General features: G+C 45.0%; 1 protein-coding gene across 1 annotated transcript in view; it reads right to left on the minus strand.

Annotated features, from left to right (window-relative positions):
* Positions 1-11,652: 11,652 nt before the first annotated feature.
* CACNA1B (calcium voltage-gated channel subunit alpha1 B) overlaps positions 11,653-13,615 on the minus strand; it is a 198,956-nt gene continuing 196,993 nt past the window's right edge. The window contains exon 46 of the mRNA XM_066610860.1: positions 11,653-12,192. Within this exon, the coding sequence (XP_066466957.1) occupies positions 11,653-12,192 (540 nt within the window). The remainder of the gene's footprint in view (positions 12,193-13,615) is intronic.

Raw genomic sequence — 13,615 nt, forward strand, 5'->3', positions numbered from 1 at the left:
CCGAAATGGCTGCATCTGCCCCTTTGCTGCATTTTTTCTTATTACTAACCAATACATAAAATTAACTAACCAATTTAGGTATAACTTTGGGTGTTAGGCTTATTGGCCAGCATTTCTATATTTCTTAGCACATCTCTATACACATACTGTCAGTGGCTCACCAGTCTGTTCCAAAGTTCTCGTATTTTGCTGTCCCAGCTGGCCAAGCCTCTCTCAGGATTCTTTTACGGGGAGGGGGCTATCTTCTTGAGAGTTTGTACACCCTCAACCCTTGCTGCTACTGCACCTTCCTTCTGGCATTATCTGGCTCAGGTTTTAATTGTCTGCATGTTAGGCAGATCAGAGGGGGGGAGCGGAGAGGGTTCAGGAAGAGCAAGGTCAGTTCATGCAGTAGCAGTGCCAGTCAAAAGGGTAGAAGTGGAGCCCACCTGAGCGCTGGCACAGACATAGCCAGTGGTTCCACCAGCCGGGTTCGTACAACTCCTTAGAATGTTGGAGAATGTGTTTAGGAGGAAAGGGAAGATAGACATAAAGTAATACAGTCAGGAGTCAAGCCAGGAGGCAGAGACTTTTTAAAAGGTTTTTGTCAACCTTTTAAAAGATTTTACCTTGTACCCCATTCCTGAAAGCCCAGCATAATGATTGTGTTGGCTTTCCCTGGGCATTTTGTTGTGTGTTGTCCTTTTTACTTTGTTATACTACAGTTTATTATGAACATTTATTATGAACAGAGGAAAAGGAACAGAAACCTGGCCCATTGTGGATGTGACTGCAACTACAATACGGATGGCAACCTGCCCTCTAGTGGCTATGATCAGAACTGCAATGGGGAAGGGAAAAGCAGGGAAGCCAGCCCTCTTGTCTGCCCTTGGACTGGAACTGCAGTGGGGATGGCAAAAGAGCAGAGGACTTCAGTTCTTCAGATCATAAATGACTTGCTAGAGCAGTGTTTCCCAAACTGTGGGTCCAGAACCCAGTGGTGGGTAGCAGTGGTTTCCCTTTTGGTGGGTCGCAAAGTTTGCTGAGCAGAGTTTGCAATGTAAACACAGTGATGAAAAAATCAGATAACTCAGTGTTTCCCAAACTGGGTCGGGACCCATTGGTCATGAGCCAATTTCAGGTGGGTCCCCATTTATTGCAATATTTTGTTTTTAACATATTAGACTTGATGCTCCCATGGTATGTGACTGCATTTGGGGAAACGTTACAGACCTGTACTTTTAACAAGCCACTGTGTATATTCTTTTACCAATGATAATCAATGGGTCTTATTCCTTGGTAAGTGTTAAAAATTTTCCTGCATTTTCAGTCATGACATCACTTCCGGTGGGTCTCATTCTAAAATTCTAAGTTCTACAGACTCTCATTCTAAAAAGTGGGTCGCAGTGCTAAATGTGAGAACCACTGAGATAACTATTCCTTTAAGCCCCAAGGCTATTCAAAAATCAGAGAGCTGCTGCAGAGGACTTGGCATTTGGCAATTATTTTGAGCTCAGCTTCTGCAGATTGCAAAGTAGCTGCTGAGTTCTTTTGCAGGGCAATTACACCAAGAGCTAAGCTTACCAGGAGCTGGTAATTAGCAGCTATCTGATTTTTGAATAGCCGCCATTTGCAGGTTTGTGTAATTTGCAAGCATTTGTAAAAATATAAATATGATGCCCCCAGATACAGAATTTTAAATAATACACCACAATATTTTTATTTTTTCTGGGGAGAAATGGGAAAGGAAGAAAAACATTCATTAAAGAGCTTATTAGGGCCACCTAATTAAAAAATTGATCAATTGTTTTGTAAATAAAGATATAAATAAAAATAATACATTCTTTCTAGATTTTTTTACAGTCTCCTAAAGCTAGGTGGGTTCTGATAAGTGTCATTTGAAAAAGTGGGTTCTGATGCTAAAAATTTTGAGAACCACCAGACTAGAGTATTCTTTTCAAAGGGCAGCATCAACTTCAGTGCTACCAGGCACACAAATCTGGAATGGTGAATTGTATAGGTTGGTTCTCCATTGTGTGCAGTGCCAGAGTGAGCTGTAGAAAGCCTGAAAGCCCCTTATGGAAAAAAAAATACACAAAAATTTGCATTTTTAACAAAGGCCTACATAATATATTCAGCACACAAACCTTTAAAAGGTTAGTGAGATGTTTGAGATGACCTCTCGTAGGGGCCCTCCAATGGGAGAGGTCCCTCCAATTAAGAGAGGTCAGGGGGATTTGCAGTCAGAAACAGGGCCTTCTCAGTGGTGGCACCTGTGTTATGGAATTTTCTCTCCCCTTTGAACCAAGGACAGCTTTCTCTTTGTTAACCTGAAGGCATATTCATTTAGGGCCATTAGGCTTATTTTAGGAATTTATTTAATGTTTTTATTGGCGTCCCTTACTGCTAGCTGATTTGTTTCATATTGTCTTTTATTGCCTATTTTATATATAGTTTTTAGTTGTATTTTACTATTTTGTATATTATGTATTGATTGTTGTTGGCCACCTTTGGTGCCCTTCGGGGAGAAAGGCAGATTACAAATCAAATAAATAATAAATAAATCCCCCCCATTCTGAATGTTTTATTCAGACCCCTGTGGATTGTGCGGGTTTTCTAAGCTCTAACTAGTATAGCCTATGCCTACATCTGATCATGATGCTATAACACCACCAGCAATGGTGGTGACAGTGGGAAAGTGTGAAAAAAAATTGTGAAAATTGAGACAATTCTAAATAGGTCCTGAAGTGAACAGGAGAGTAGGAAACAAGACGAGAATCCCCAATAATCAGGAATCTCAAAATGTTAATGCAATATAATAGCTGATGGTAGGATATGAAACATAGGGTCCAACCCTGTCCAACTTTCCAGGATCGATGCAACTGCAATGCAAGGTAAGGGAACAAACATTCCCTTACCTTGTGGAGGCCTCCATTACTGTCCTCTCACCACAGGATGCAGTGTGTACCCTATTGGCATGGTTGTATCCACGCTGGAAAGTTGGATAGGATTGAACCCTTAAGAATGTAAGCTCTGCTGGATGATCCAAGAGTCCAACTAGCCACACTGCCTGGGAGCACACAAGATGATACCTGTATCCCATTTCCATTCCCAATTGCACTTGGCATTCAGAGAGAGCTTCCTTCTGAGGACCGATTTCTTGGGTTCTCATTTCTTGGACCCATTTGACTGTGGCACAACCAACTTTCTAGCACTGACATAAGGGCAATGCAGGTCCAAGGTAAGGGAACAAACATTTCGTAACCTTGATGAGGCCTCCAAGACTGCCACCTAACTGCAGGATGCAGCACATGCCCCATTGGCACAGCTATGTCAAGTGCTGAAAAGTTGCTTAAGATTTGGGCCAAAGTTTCCTTAGCTTGATTTGATACAGAGTTTGAGTTAGTCCTCTGCTCCCCAAATCAGAGCATAGTTTGTTTTTCCACAAGCCCACTTCAGAAAGGCTATCTACTTGTGATTGAGATGCCTTGGATATGTAGTTTCTTGGTTGCCTGTCTTGGTTGCCAGTTGGTTGTGCCAGAGTCAAATAGAGGTCCCCTGGGAACATTCCATTTCCCAGAGTCACTGGCTAAAAAAATACCCAACAAATATTTGGGAGTGTTTTCCTTCTATGTGTGTGGATAGTCATTGTCATGGATCTTTTTCCATCTGTATTACCTGAGATGCTGCCATTCAAGATGCCAGGTATTCAAGATGCACAGGTGTTTCAACTCACCAACCAGGAAGAACTTTTCGAGGATGACAGTACAAGCTGGACACAATTATGTCCCCAAAACTGTTTCAGGGATATTTTTCCCCCACCTCCACAGTTGTCATTCTCACGATTCCATTCCATGATTCATTATTCCTTTTGATCAAAAATTGCTGGACAAGAGCATAGCAGCACCCCATCCCAACCCCCCCACCCCGCAACCGATGGCACACCTGTGTTTTTTTTTCCTAAGGGTTTATTTTAATTCAAGGACTTTGGTTTATACAAAATGTCATTGTAGAAACAGCAGCTGAATCCAAAGTTTGACTGATAAATATTAGTCAGGCAGCAATCTAGTCAATCACAGAACTTGGTTCTTTTTTCTCTTTCCATCAAGTTCCAGTTGTGTTGCATGGTCGGAACTGGTCTTTGTGGTATTTTTGTTTTTGTTTGTTTCCAACACTGTTCATTTAAATATAAAGTTTTGCAACAAATCCCCAAATTTATATCAAATATAATTAAAAATTAACAACTGATGAATACATTGTATCAAAAAGTACGAAGATAAACATTTCCCCCATGCACGTACCATTCTTTATATATATATATTTATATATAATATGTATATATTTATAGGATATGTATATATTTTACATGCAAACATTACTTATCAAAGTACAGCCACTAGTAGACTGGTTTTGGATGCAGGAAATGGGTTGTTGCATTTCAAGTTTTGGCAACGCACAAAAAGAATTCGGTGAGGTGTTTTTTTTGCAGGCCCTGATCCAGCTCAAACCCGCCACACTTCTGAAAGGAATGTGTCGCAGCCCACTCTGGCCACTGTGGCTTTTGTTGGGATTTGTTGCAGCTGGATTGACAGGCCTGTGCTGCTGCTATGAACTTGGTGTGCATCAAAAGAGGGATGGCTATGACACTGTCCCAAATGGAAGGCCAGTCAACAACAACCACTGTGTTCGTGGTTGCAACAGCTACCTGCCTTCCCCCAAGTAAGGGATGCAGACTTCTGAGAATTTAACTGATCCAAGTTCCAGCTGTCAGGTGTCACTGTGAACCACAGATTTATAGATCTGTTGCATCAAATTGTTTAAGAGGAATACGGGGATCAGGGTGAGGAACAGAAAGATGCGAATTATTCAAGACAGAAAAAGCCATTTCCTACCAGCTTTCAATGGCTGCATGCACTATCCAAGAACAGCTTCCTCCCCCTCCCCTTTGTTTCTCAGAGTAATTCCCCCCTTTAAAACCTCCAAGAAAATATTGTGCCTTTGTAGAAGTAAAACATAGAAAACATTTGGTCATTTCATGCTGTAGCCTGAAACGGGAGGATCCAGCAGGTGTAGCTGCAAAATGGACAAAAGTCATTTTTTTTGTTCTCCCCCCCCCCCGCACACCTCTTTTCTGTTGTGATTCAACTCGCTTGGTGAAAAAGTGTCATCTTGTTGCGTAGCCCTACAGTTTTTTTTTTGTTGTTGTTGTTTAAAAAAAAAACATAGCCGCGATCCCTACGGCATAAATCCCCCTTGACAAATGAATGGTCAATATTCAAAAGTGCATGTTTATTAATAAATGTGAGAGAGGAGAGTCAAGTCAGTTAGAATACAGTCCAGGGATGAGACTGCTTGGAAAATGAAACAGAGATCCCAATACTCGTAAGGCTTGCAAGGAGGCATTGGCGACAAACGACCACTGGAGCACAATGGCTCCCCCTCAGTCCTTCCCTGACCTACTGGGCTGTGGCTCCTCATTAGGGCAACAATCCTATACATTGTTTTTCACAAGGGTTTTTCACAAGGATTCTGTAGGTCCCCTGGCTGGTTTCCGTGGCTCCCTGGGGAGCCATAGCTCACAGTTTGGGAACCATTGCCTTAGGCCTTTGCATTGCAAAGAGAAAGCAATGTTCTGTTTAACAATCCCAGATTGATTATTCCTGTTAAATAATCTATTTTAAAAACCTATATTTTTGAGAATTACCCAGGCCAATACATTTTGCTTCCTTAAACGTTACACCAATTCCTGGGTATATTTGGGGTGCCAATTCCAAAAATGGCATCCGTTTTGCCCTATCACGTCTAGTTTTGGAGATATAGTATAGCCTCTTTAGTGAATGGTTCAAGCAGCTTCCTCATGTGGACCATGTGTAGACCATGGCTTCCTCATGGTCTACACATATATGGTGGAATCAAATATGGTGGAATCAAACCACCATAAAGTTTGGGGAAAACTTTTCTGACCCTTAATTTTGTAGGCCTGTGTTATCTGTCAACAAAACAATGCAACTCAAATCTGGGCTTGCCAAGATCCTCATTCCATTTGCATCCTGAGCGTGAGTTTGCACAGCCAACCGGTGTGGTCATCTGTGGTCATCTATAGGGTTCCTCTATTAGCTAGAATACATGGATAACCCCACCATTTTCAGCCAGCATTTTAAAACAGGGCTGTGCTTTTTAAAACAGGGCTTGAGTGAAGATTTTGAGATCTGAGATCTTTCAGGTACCATCCTACCTAAAACCACCCATTTTGAGTGAAACTGTTTTCTTTGGCAGTTATATATATACCGCGTGTGTGTGTGTGTGTGTGTGTGTGTGTGTGTGTGTTGAAATGTTATATCTTATCAAAGTATCAATTTTTCTCAGGAACTGTTAGTAGAAACATTGTTTCAACAATAGTTTCAAACAATTAAGTAACAAGTACTAATTAATTACTGATGATAGAGGCTGGTTTCCTTTAATAAAATGGATGGAGAACTCTTTAATCTGTGATCACAACTATTCTTTGAAGCTATTTCTGCCCAATGTTGCATGTACGCAACAGGGATCAAATGTGTACACCTGTGGGTTGGGCAGAATTAAGGAATGAAGACTTGTTACTTGCTATGAATTGCATATGCTGATCCTATACTGGAGAGGGGAGAATCAAAGAAAAATAGCTCAAATAATTCCACTACTTCTAAAGGGCTTAGCAAACCCCCGCGCGCACGCACACACACACACACACACACACAGAATGTGTTGGTTTTCTCTCTGAGCACTCGAACCACATTGGGTCTTTTTTTTTTTTTTTACAAAAATGGTAAAAATGAGGTTTTGTGCAGCAAAATCTGATGCCTTTTTCTTATTGCTGCTGTGGGTGAGTTTCATCTTACTTACTTTCATCTTACTCCATACTTACTTTCTGTAGCAGCACCTGGTGACAGGAGATGGCTTTGCTCACAATTAGCCTTCAAAAACAGCCCATTCTTTGACCACACAATAGGGAGGAAGGGGGCAAACCCCTTTGGCCCTGTGGAATGACAGCTGCTTCTCATGCAAATTGGAAGATCAGATCTTTTTTTGGGGGGGGGGGGGAGGTGGCAGGGTAAGAACTGAGTGCCAAACTAGATACTTTTTTTTTAGTCAGAAAACAGAAATTTGGAGCAGGGTGATAGTTGTAGGGGGAAGGAGGGGGTTTAATTCCTTGCTTCTGAGCTGATTTGCTTGACTTGAATCACCTTTTGAAGTTGTGTGTGGGGAAGTGACCCTCCCTGTGTTTTTTCTGAGTGATCACAGGTGTAAAGGTACACACAGTGCTGTTCTAAGGCTGACCTCAGAGCTTTACGGAGTGTGCTGAGCCTGCCCTTGAGTGGGGAGCCCATGCGTGTCTGCATAAAAACCAAGACAAACGTAGGTCTAGGTGTCCAGGTCTATTTCCTACTCTGTGGATAGGGGCAGTTGGCTAAATAAATAAACAAATAAACAAATAAATAAAAAGAATGGAACATTCATAGGACTTCCAGCAGGCCCCTGAGCAATCTCATAACCTACTGACTATTTACTACTACTGACTGCAAAGGCTTGAAAGCCTTGTGTGGGAAACAGATGAGGAAAACCAGTGCATGGGGAGGGGGTGAAATCAAAGCCATTCGGTCTGGAAGCCCTTCTGAAGTCTCCAGAAACAAGGATGGCGAACCAGATGAATGGGTCTTTGGATCATTCCAATAAAATGTTACCAGCGAAGCCCAAGTTCATGCAAGGTTGGGAGATATTTCATGATGTGGGGTGGGGGGGAGTGAGGAACCTCCCCTGAGCCTGTGAAAAGGTTGTTTGGGCTGTGTAAACTCACCCTAGGCTAGCTACATGCGTCCAGGGCTGGCTTGTCTGTGTGTTCAATTGAGGCATTTGCCTCAGGTTGTAGATCAGGAGAGGGTTGCTTTTCCAGCTCATTCTCCACCCCTCCGCTTCCTAGAGCTGTGACAGAAAAGGGGAATGGAGGAGTGGAAGAGCGAAGGAGAGAAGAATGGTAGACTAGAGCAGTGGTTCCCAAACTTGTTAGAGGTCCTAGAGGCTGCTGCTGCAATGCTCCCCCCTCAAGTAAGCAGCTTGATTGAACTTGATCAAGTAAGCACTTGATGCACATCTCCTAATCTGCCCTGTCAGTTTCGCAAACCACCAAAAATTGCGCCTTCACCCACCGGTGGATCTTGGACCCACAGTTCAAGAACCTCTGGATTAGAGTACTGGAGGCCCAGTGATATTCAGAAAGGTCCACAGGTGTGCTGTGGGCGTTTGGATCACAGTTGTTGTAAATTGCTGAAAAACTTAACAGTGTTATGTGGCTCTGTTTCTAGGGCAACTGTTTTTTAGTACACAGAGTTGCCCTAGAAACAGAGCCACAGAACCCAGAAGAGTCTCCCAGAAGCTGGAAGAGAAAATGACCATGGAGAAGACTTCAGAGGTCAGTGTGCCCTGGGAAGCATGGCTGCTATAGCCTCTCCTCTCCTGCATATGTTCTCTTCTGTCTCACGTCCCTCTTCCCTTTTGAATTCAGGGACTGGGAGGAGAAGAAGAGAGGACAAGTGGACACACTGTCGGAGACGGAGATGAAGCACTTGACTCACTTTAGGAGCTGGGAGGGCTACGGTTCGTCCGTCCCCCACCACAAAGCACCTGACACCAGTTTCCGAAGAGCAAAGGATTTAGCGAAAATCTTTAGGGAAAAGATTTTGAGTGAAGAAGTGATGGGAAAGGGGAAGCAGGTGGCTTAACTGTTTCCCCTCTTGCCCCATATTCTGGGATCAGGGGATTAAAGGGAAAGGTTAAACTTTTCATGCTGCTGCCACTCTGTTTGGCTCTGTGACATGTGTTAGTGCACCACAGCCCTGAGTTGCCTACCAACCGAGAGCATTCCTCGCTTCCCAATTCACACATGTATTAAGTCAACCAACAGGGAACCGCAACCCATCTCAGTTGCCCACTGAGCCTACTCAAAGGACATTTGCAAACAGCACACATTACATTTTTGGATGTACATTTAAAACACTGCAGGTCAAGCATATCCACACACAACAGAATCCAGGAGGGAAATTTCTGAATGCTCCCTTGTGTGTGTGTGTGTGTGTGTGTGTGTGTGTGTGTGTGTGTGTGTGTGTGTGTGTGTTTTGAAATACTCCCTACATATAGAAAACTAGCACCTCAGGAAATTTCAGACCAATTTGCTCTGCTAGTTTCTACTTGCAAGGAGTTATGCTTGGACTTGCTTTTTTAAAAATTAAATTCAAAGAGACTATTCAAAAGTAGCATCTCCGACCCAAAGGCTGAACTGGTAAAATCTGTTCTATCCCCTTAGAACTTGATTTAAGGATCTAAATGTCTCCTCCTGGACATACCTCCCACTAGGATCAGCAGCTCTGTTGCTGCGCTCTTACCCTCAAAGGTGTGGTGGGCTGACACCAACCCTGTGGTGTCACTGGGTCCCTCCCCATTGGGGTCCCTCCCCAATAAGGTCCCCCTTACACTCCTTTGGGAGTCTGTAAAACTCTTTTGTTCAGCTGCTGGAAGTGGGAAGGACAGTTTTTGCAGTAATGGGGTTATTAGGATGACCTTTAGTTTGGATTTTACTGTTGTTAATACTGACCTTACCTCTTTTCATTTTAGCTTATTGATGTTTGAGAAGCCTCCCTGGGTTGTGCCTTTGAGGCAAGAGAGACAGGATATAAATGTTCAAGAATAAGTAAGACGTAGGTAACCTTTTTCAGACCTCCCTCTGCTGCACAGTTTGAGGGGCACACTCAAACAGGATAGCCAAACCCAGTGATTTTTTTCCCCTACCACTCATCAGTGAGAATTGCTTGTGTTGCTGCCTTTCTCCCTGTCATTCATTCAGCCCTGCTCCCTGGTGTTCCTACAAGGGGGGGGGGCAAAGTGGTAAGTGTCTTCAGGAGCCAGGACACCTGCATAATGTGGCCCCTTGCCTGGGGCTTCCAAACCAATCCAACCAATTTGGTGAGAGCAAAATGGAGGAGATGCCTTTCTCTCCTGAATGACTTGGAAGCCACAGGGGAGGGAATGCATAACACAGGCATCCTGGCACCTGAAGAAACTTACTGCTTTGCCCCCCCACAGTGCCCCTGCTCTGCCACAGTGCCACAGTGCCCCCCCCCACAGTGCCCCTGCTCCACATGTGCTCCTTTGTCCTTTTCCAAGTTGCACTGGTGCCCAAATAGCTTCTATAGCACAGGAGGGAATTTGTCAGCACTGTTCCCCACTTGGTCTTGTAGCACAGACATTTGTGAATAACACACACACACACACACACACACAAAATAGCGCACAGAAAACACATGCACACTGACCCCTCCCCCATAAAAAAAGAACAGCACTCTCATCCCTGAGAATCAAGAATTGGTTGTTCTTTCCCTTCTCCCTCACCAGGTCTCTCCAGTGCCCTCCCAACATTCAGAGAGGCATTCAGAGCTCCTGTGCCCCATGGCACGCAGAGTGAGATGGTCCCACTTGCTATCAAGTGGGTGCTTTATCTCAACCACTTTGGATAGCCCTCTCCCACTCCTCCTGAATGAATAGGCATTTCAAAAGCAAAACAACTTTGAGCTACCGTATTGGAGGCTTCCAACCCAGCTAGGCAGAAAGGTCACGGTTTGGCTCTAGATCCAGCTCTGAGCTTCACTGACTCTAAACGCCCCCCCCACCACAGGGCTCTCATCTTCCTCATATGTCACGGAACAGGAGTTTGCATGGACTCCGTGAGCCATTTCCACAGTTAGGCACTTAGAAATGAAGAACTGGCGCCTTCAGTAAGAAAAGTGGGGCTGGAACTGCCACCGGACTGGTTCTCTACAGTGGAGGACTCTCTCGTTCGTTTGTCTTGGTTTACTGTACAGTTTTACAAAAAAATGCACACAATGAAAAGTTAAAGTTTATCTAACAGCTCAATAGAAAACCCACAACATGTTTGCTTTCACCTGCTCCTTCCCAGCCCTGTTTTATTCTCTCTTTTCCTTCCACTGTGAATGGCCAAGGAGCTTACTGCATTCAAAGAGAGGGAGAGAAAGAGTTTACAGGGTGAGCCAAAGAACAGTGGCCTTGCCCTGGCAGCTCTCCTCTGGGGGCTTTCCAAAATATCCAGGACCCGAGATGTGGAAACAGACACACGAATAAAAGGAGTCATGGACGACGACGCCTGCTGGGTGGTCTCCGGACTTGGTGCCGCCATCCTCAAATACCTAGTCCAAGTGGGATTTGTGGACACGATCAAACAAGAGTCTTGTTTTTTGGGGGGGAGGGAACAAGTCTTGCCCGGTTGAGCCCAATTCATTCAAAACTGCAACAGTTCCAAGCCTCAGGTTTGGTTTTCTCTGGGTTCCAGATTTTCCGTTTAGTGGGGTGTCTCTGGCCTCAATGAGACAGTAAAGAACAGAGTTGGGTCACCCCTTCTTCCCAAGGACGACCATCAACCACAGATCCAGAGCACTCGAGTGCAAGAGGAGAGACGTGACAAGTGAGAGGGAGGCGTCTCATGTGCATGTGCAGGGCGGGGTTCTCACAAGGAGGCATGTCTTGCCCTCCTCTCCCCCCCGGCTGGCTTGCACCCCTGCACCCACACATCTGGATGATAAAACTCATCAATTGCCGGTGTGCAAAGAGACAAAGAGAGCTGAGCCTGCCCCGTTAGCACCAGTCGTCTTCACTGCGCTCATGATAATAGCTACGTGCCCTGGTGCTGGTCCCGGGGCCGGCGCTGAGGCCCAGGGTGTAATGGTACCCGTTGGGGACTCGGCGGATTTGGTGTGACTGAGAAGTCAAAGAGGAGACATAAGATGTCCGCGAGGACCGTCCTGAATTCGTGGCCACGGCCTCCTCAAACGTGAGCGTGTCCTCCGGCACCACATGGTATGGGCTGTCGCTGTCTTCCCTGTGCCCCAGGTACGGGTCCGAACCAATTCGGGCCACCAGGGTTTGCGAGGGGGCCTGGCCGTCTCCATGCAGCAGGGCATTGTGCTCTGACAGACCCCGGCTCAAGCGCCCCGGGGAGAAAGTGGGCAGGCCAGCCTGGAAACTCGGGAAGTGCACCGGCGAAGAGTTGGCCGTCTTGTACGTGATGCTGGGGCGAGGGGTCAGCGGTGTCTGCGGCAGCTGCCTCCGACCACGGCACGGAGTGCTAGCACCAGAGGTGGACAGCAAGGGGCTCCCATTAACTGAACCACTGCCCTACATGAAAATGGGAACAAAGCCGATGAACAAAAAGAAACCAACAGAAAAAAAATTGCCAGATCAACAGAGAGGCGCATGGGAAGGAAATAAAAAACAAGTGACGGGGGCATGTTACAAAATGAGAGAAAAAGGAAAGAGAGTTTAGACAGGCACAGTCAGGAAATGGAGGAACGAGGAGTGGAGAGGGAGCAGATCTGGAGCAGTCAAGGAGCAGATCTGGAGGAACGAGGGGTGGGAGAGGGACTCCACATGGAGACAGGGGGACAACGCAGGGAGCAGACAGTTCAGGCAGGGAGGAAGAGCACCTTGCTAGAGCTCAACCATCGCACATTCTGCCTTCCAAAGCCAAGAGATTTCCTGCAAGAACCAGGAGCGATATTGGCAACACAGCCTCCATGGTTCAGCCTCTTGGTTTCTCATACAAATTCAGTTCCCTCTGAAACTGAGGCCTGGTTTCTCTAGGCTGTGTCTCCCTGGGTGAGATGAGTGGGACTTCTCCAGTAACACCACAGTCACTCCAGTCAGGTCTCACAACCAAAAATTCCTCTAAAGCAGCAGTTCTTAAAACTTTTACCACTTTTTTAAACCCAAAAAACATTTTTTTTTTTAATTGTGACCCACTTGTGCTCTAAGGGGCACAAGGGGTATTCTAAGGATTTGTTTTCTTGTAACAAATCCCCCCCCCCCCCATTTGATATCAAGAAACATTTTACAGGCCTTCAGATGTGGATGCTAGCAGGCAAAATGAACTCTTCTCCCAGAAAACAGGCCACATTTCCACTTGGTTGTTTGTTCGCATTCCCTCTCCCTCACACTCACACAATCCTGGAAGGAAAATGATAGCCCTACACTGTATCTCTAGCTGAATGAAACTCAGTAATTCTGTAGGACAGTTTTATCTTCAGTTGTATCTGAAGCTTGTGTTTGCTTCCCTGAATGCAATTCCACTAACTAAAACTTTGGATTATACCTGTATATTGTATACCTGTATACTAATATTACTAATATACAGGTATAAAGGTAAAGTTAGGTATACCTCACTTTAAGTTACCAGACATCCCCTGGCTAATCTATCTTTTAGCTGACACTGCTAGCCTTGTTTATCTGCATCTTGTTTGATTGATCATTCATACCCAAGTTACCCACTGATACATTAAAAGCAAACACCCCGTTACACATCCACCCCAAACATTCTGCTTACATGTAAGCAACTTTTCAATATCCTTAAATACTAAGAGGGACAAGCACTCCCTGGGTGTCCAAACAAATGGTCACTCTCTGGGGTGTCCAAACACACTGCTCATAGAAACTGCTGCTCATAGACCAGACGCCCAGATAGACTCTTGCGCTTTGAACGCATTTCTCTCACCCCCCTTTTCCCCTTCTCTCCTATAGCTAGCCATAGCTAGCAGCTGGGATC

Source organism: Tiliqua scincoides, chromosome 16, assembly GCF_035046505.1.
Source record: "Tiliqua scincoides isolate rTilSci1 chromosome 16, rTilSci1.hap2, whole genome shotgun sequence".
Lineage (NCBI taxonomy): Eukaryota > Metazoa > Chordata > Lepidosauria > Squamata > Scincidae > Tiliqua > Tiliqua scincoides.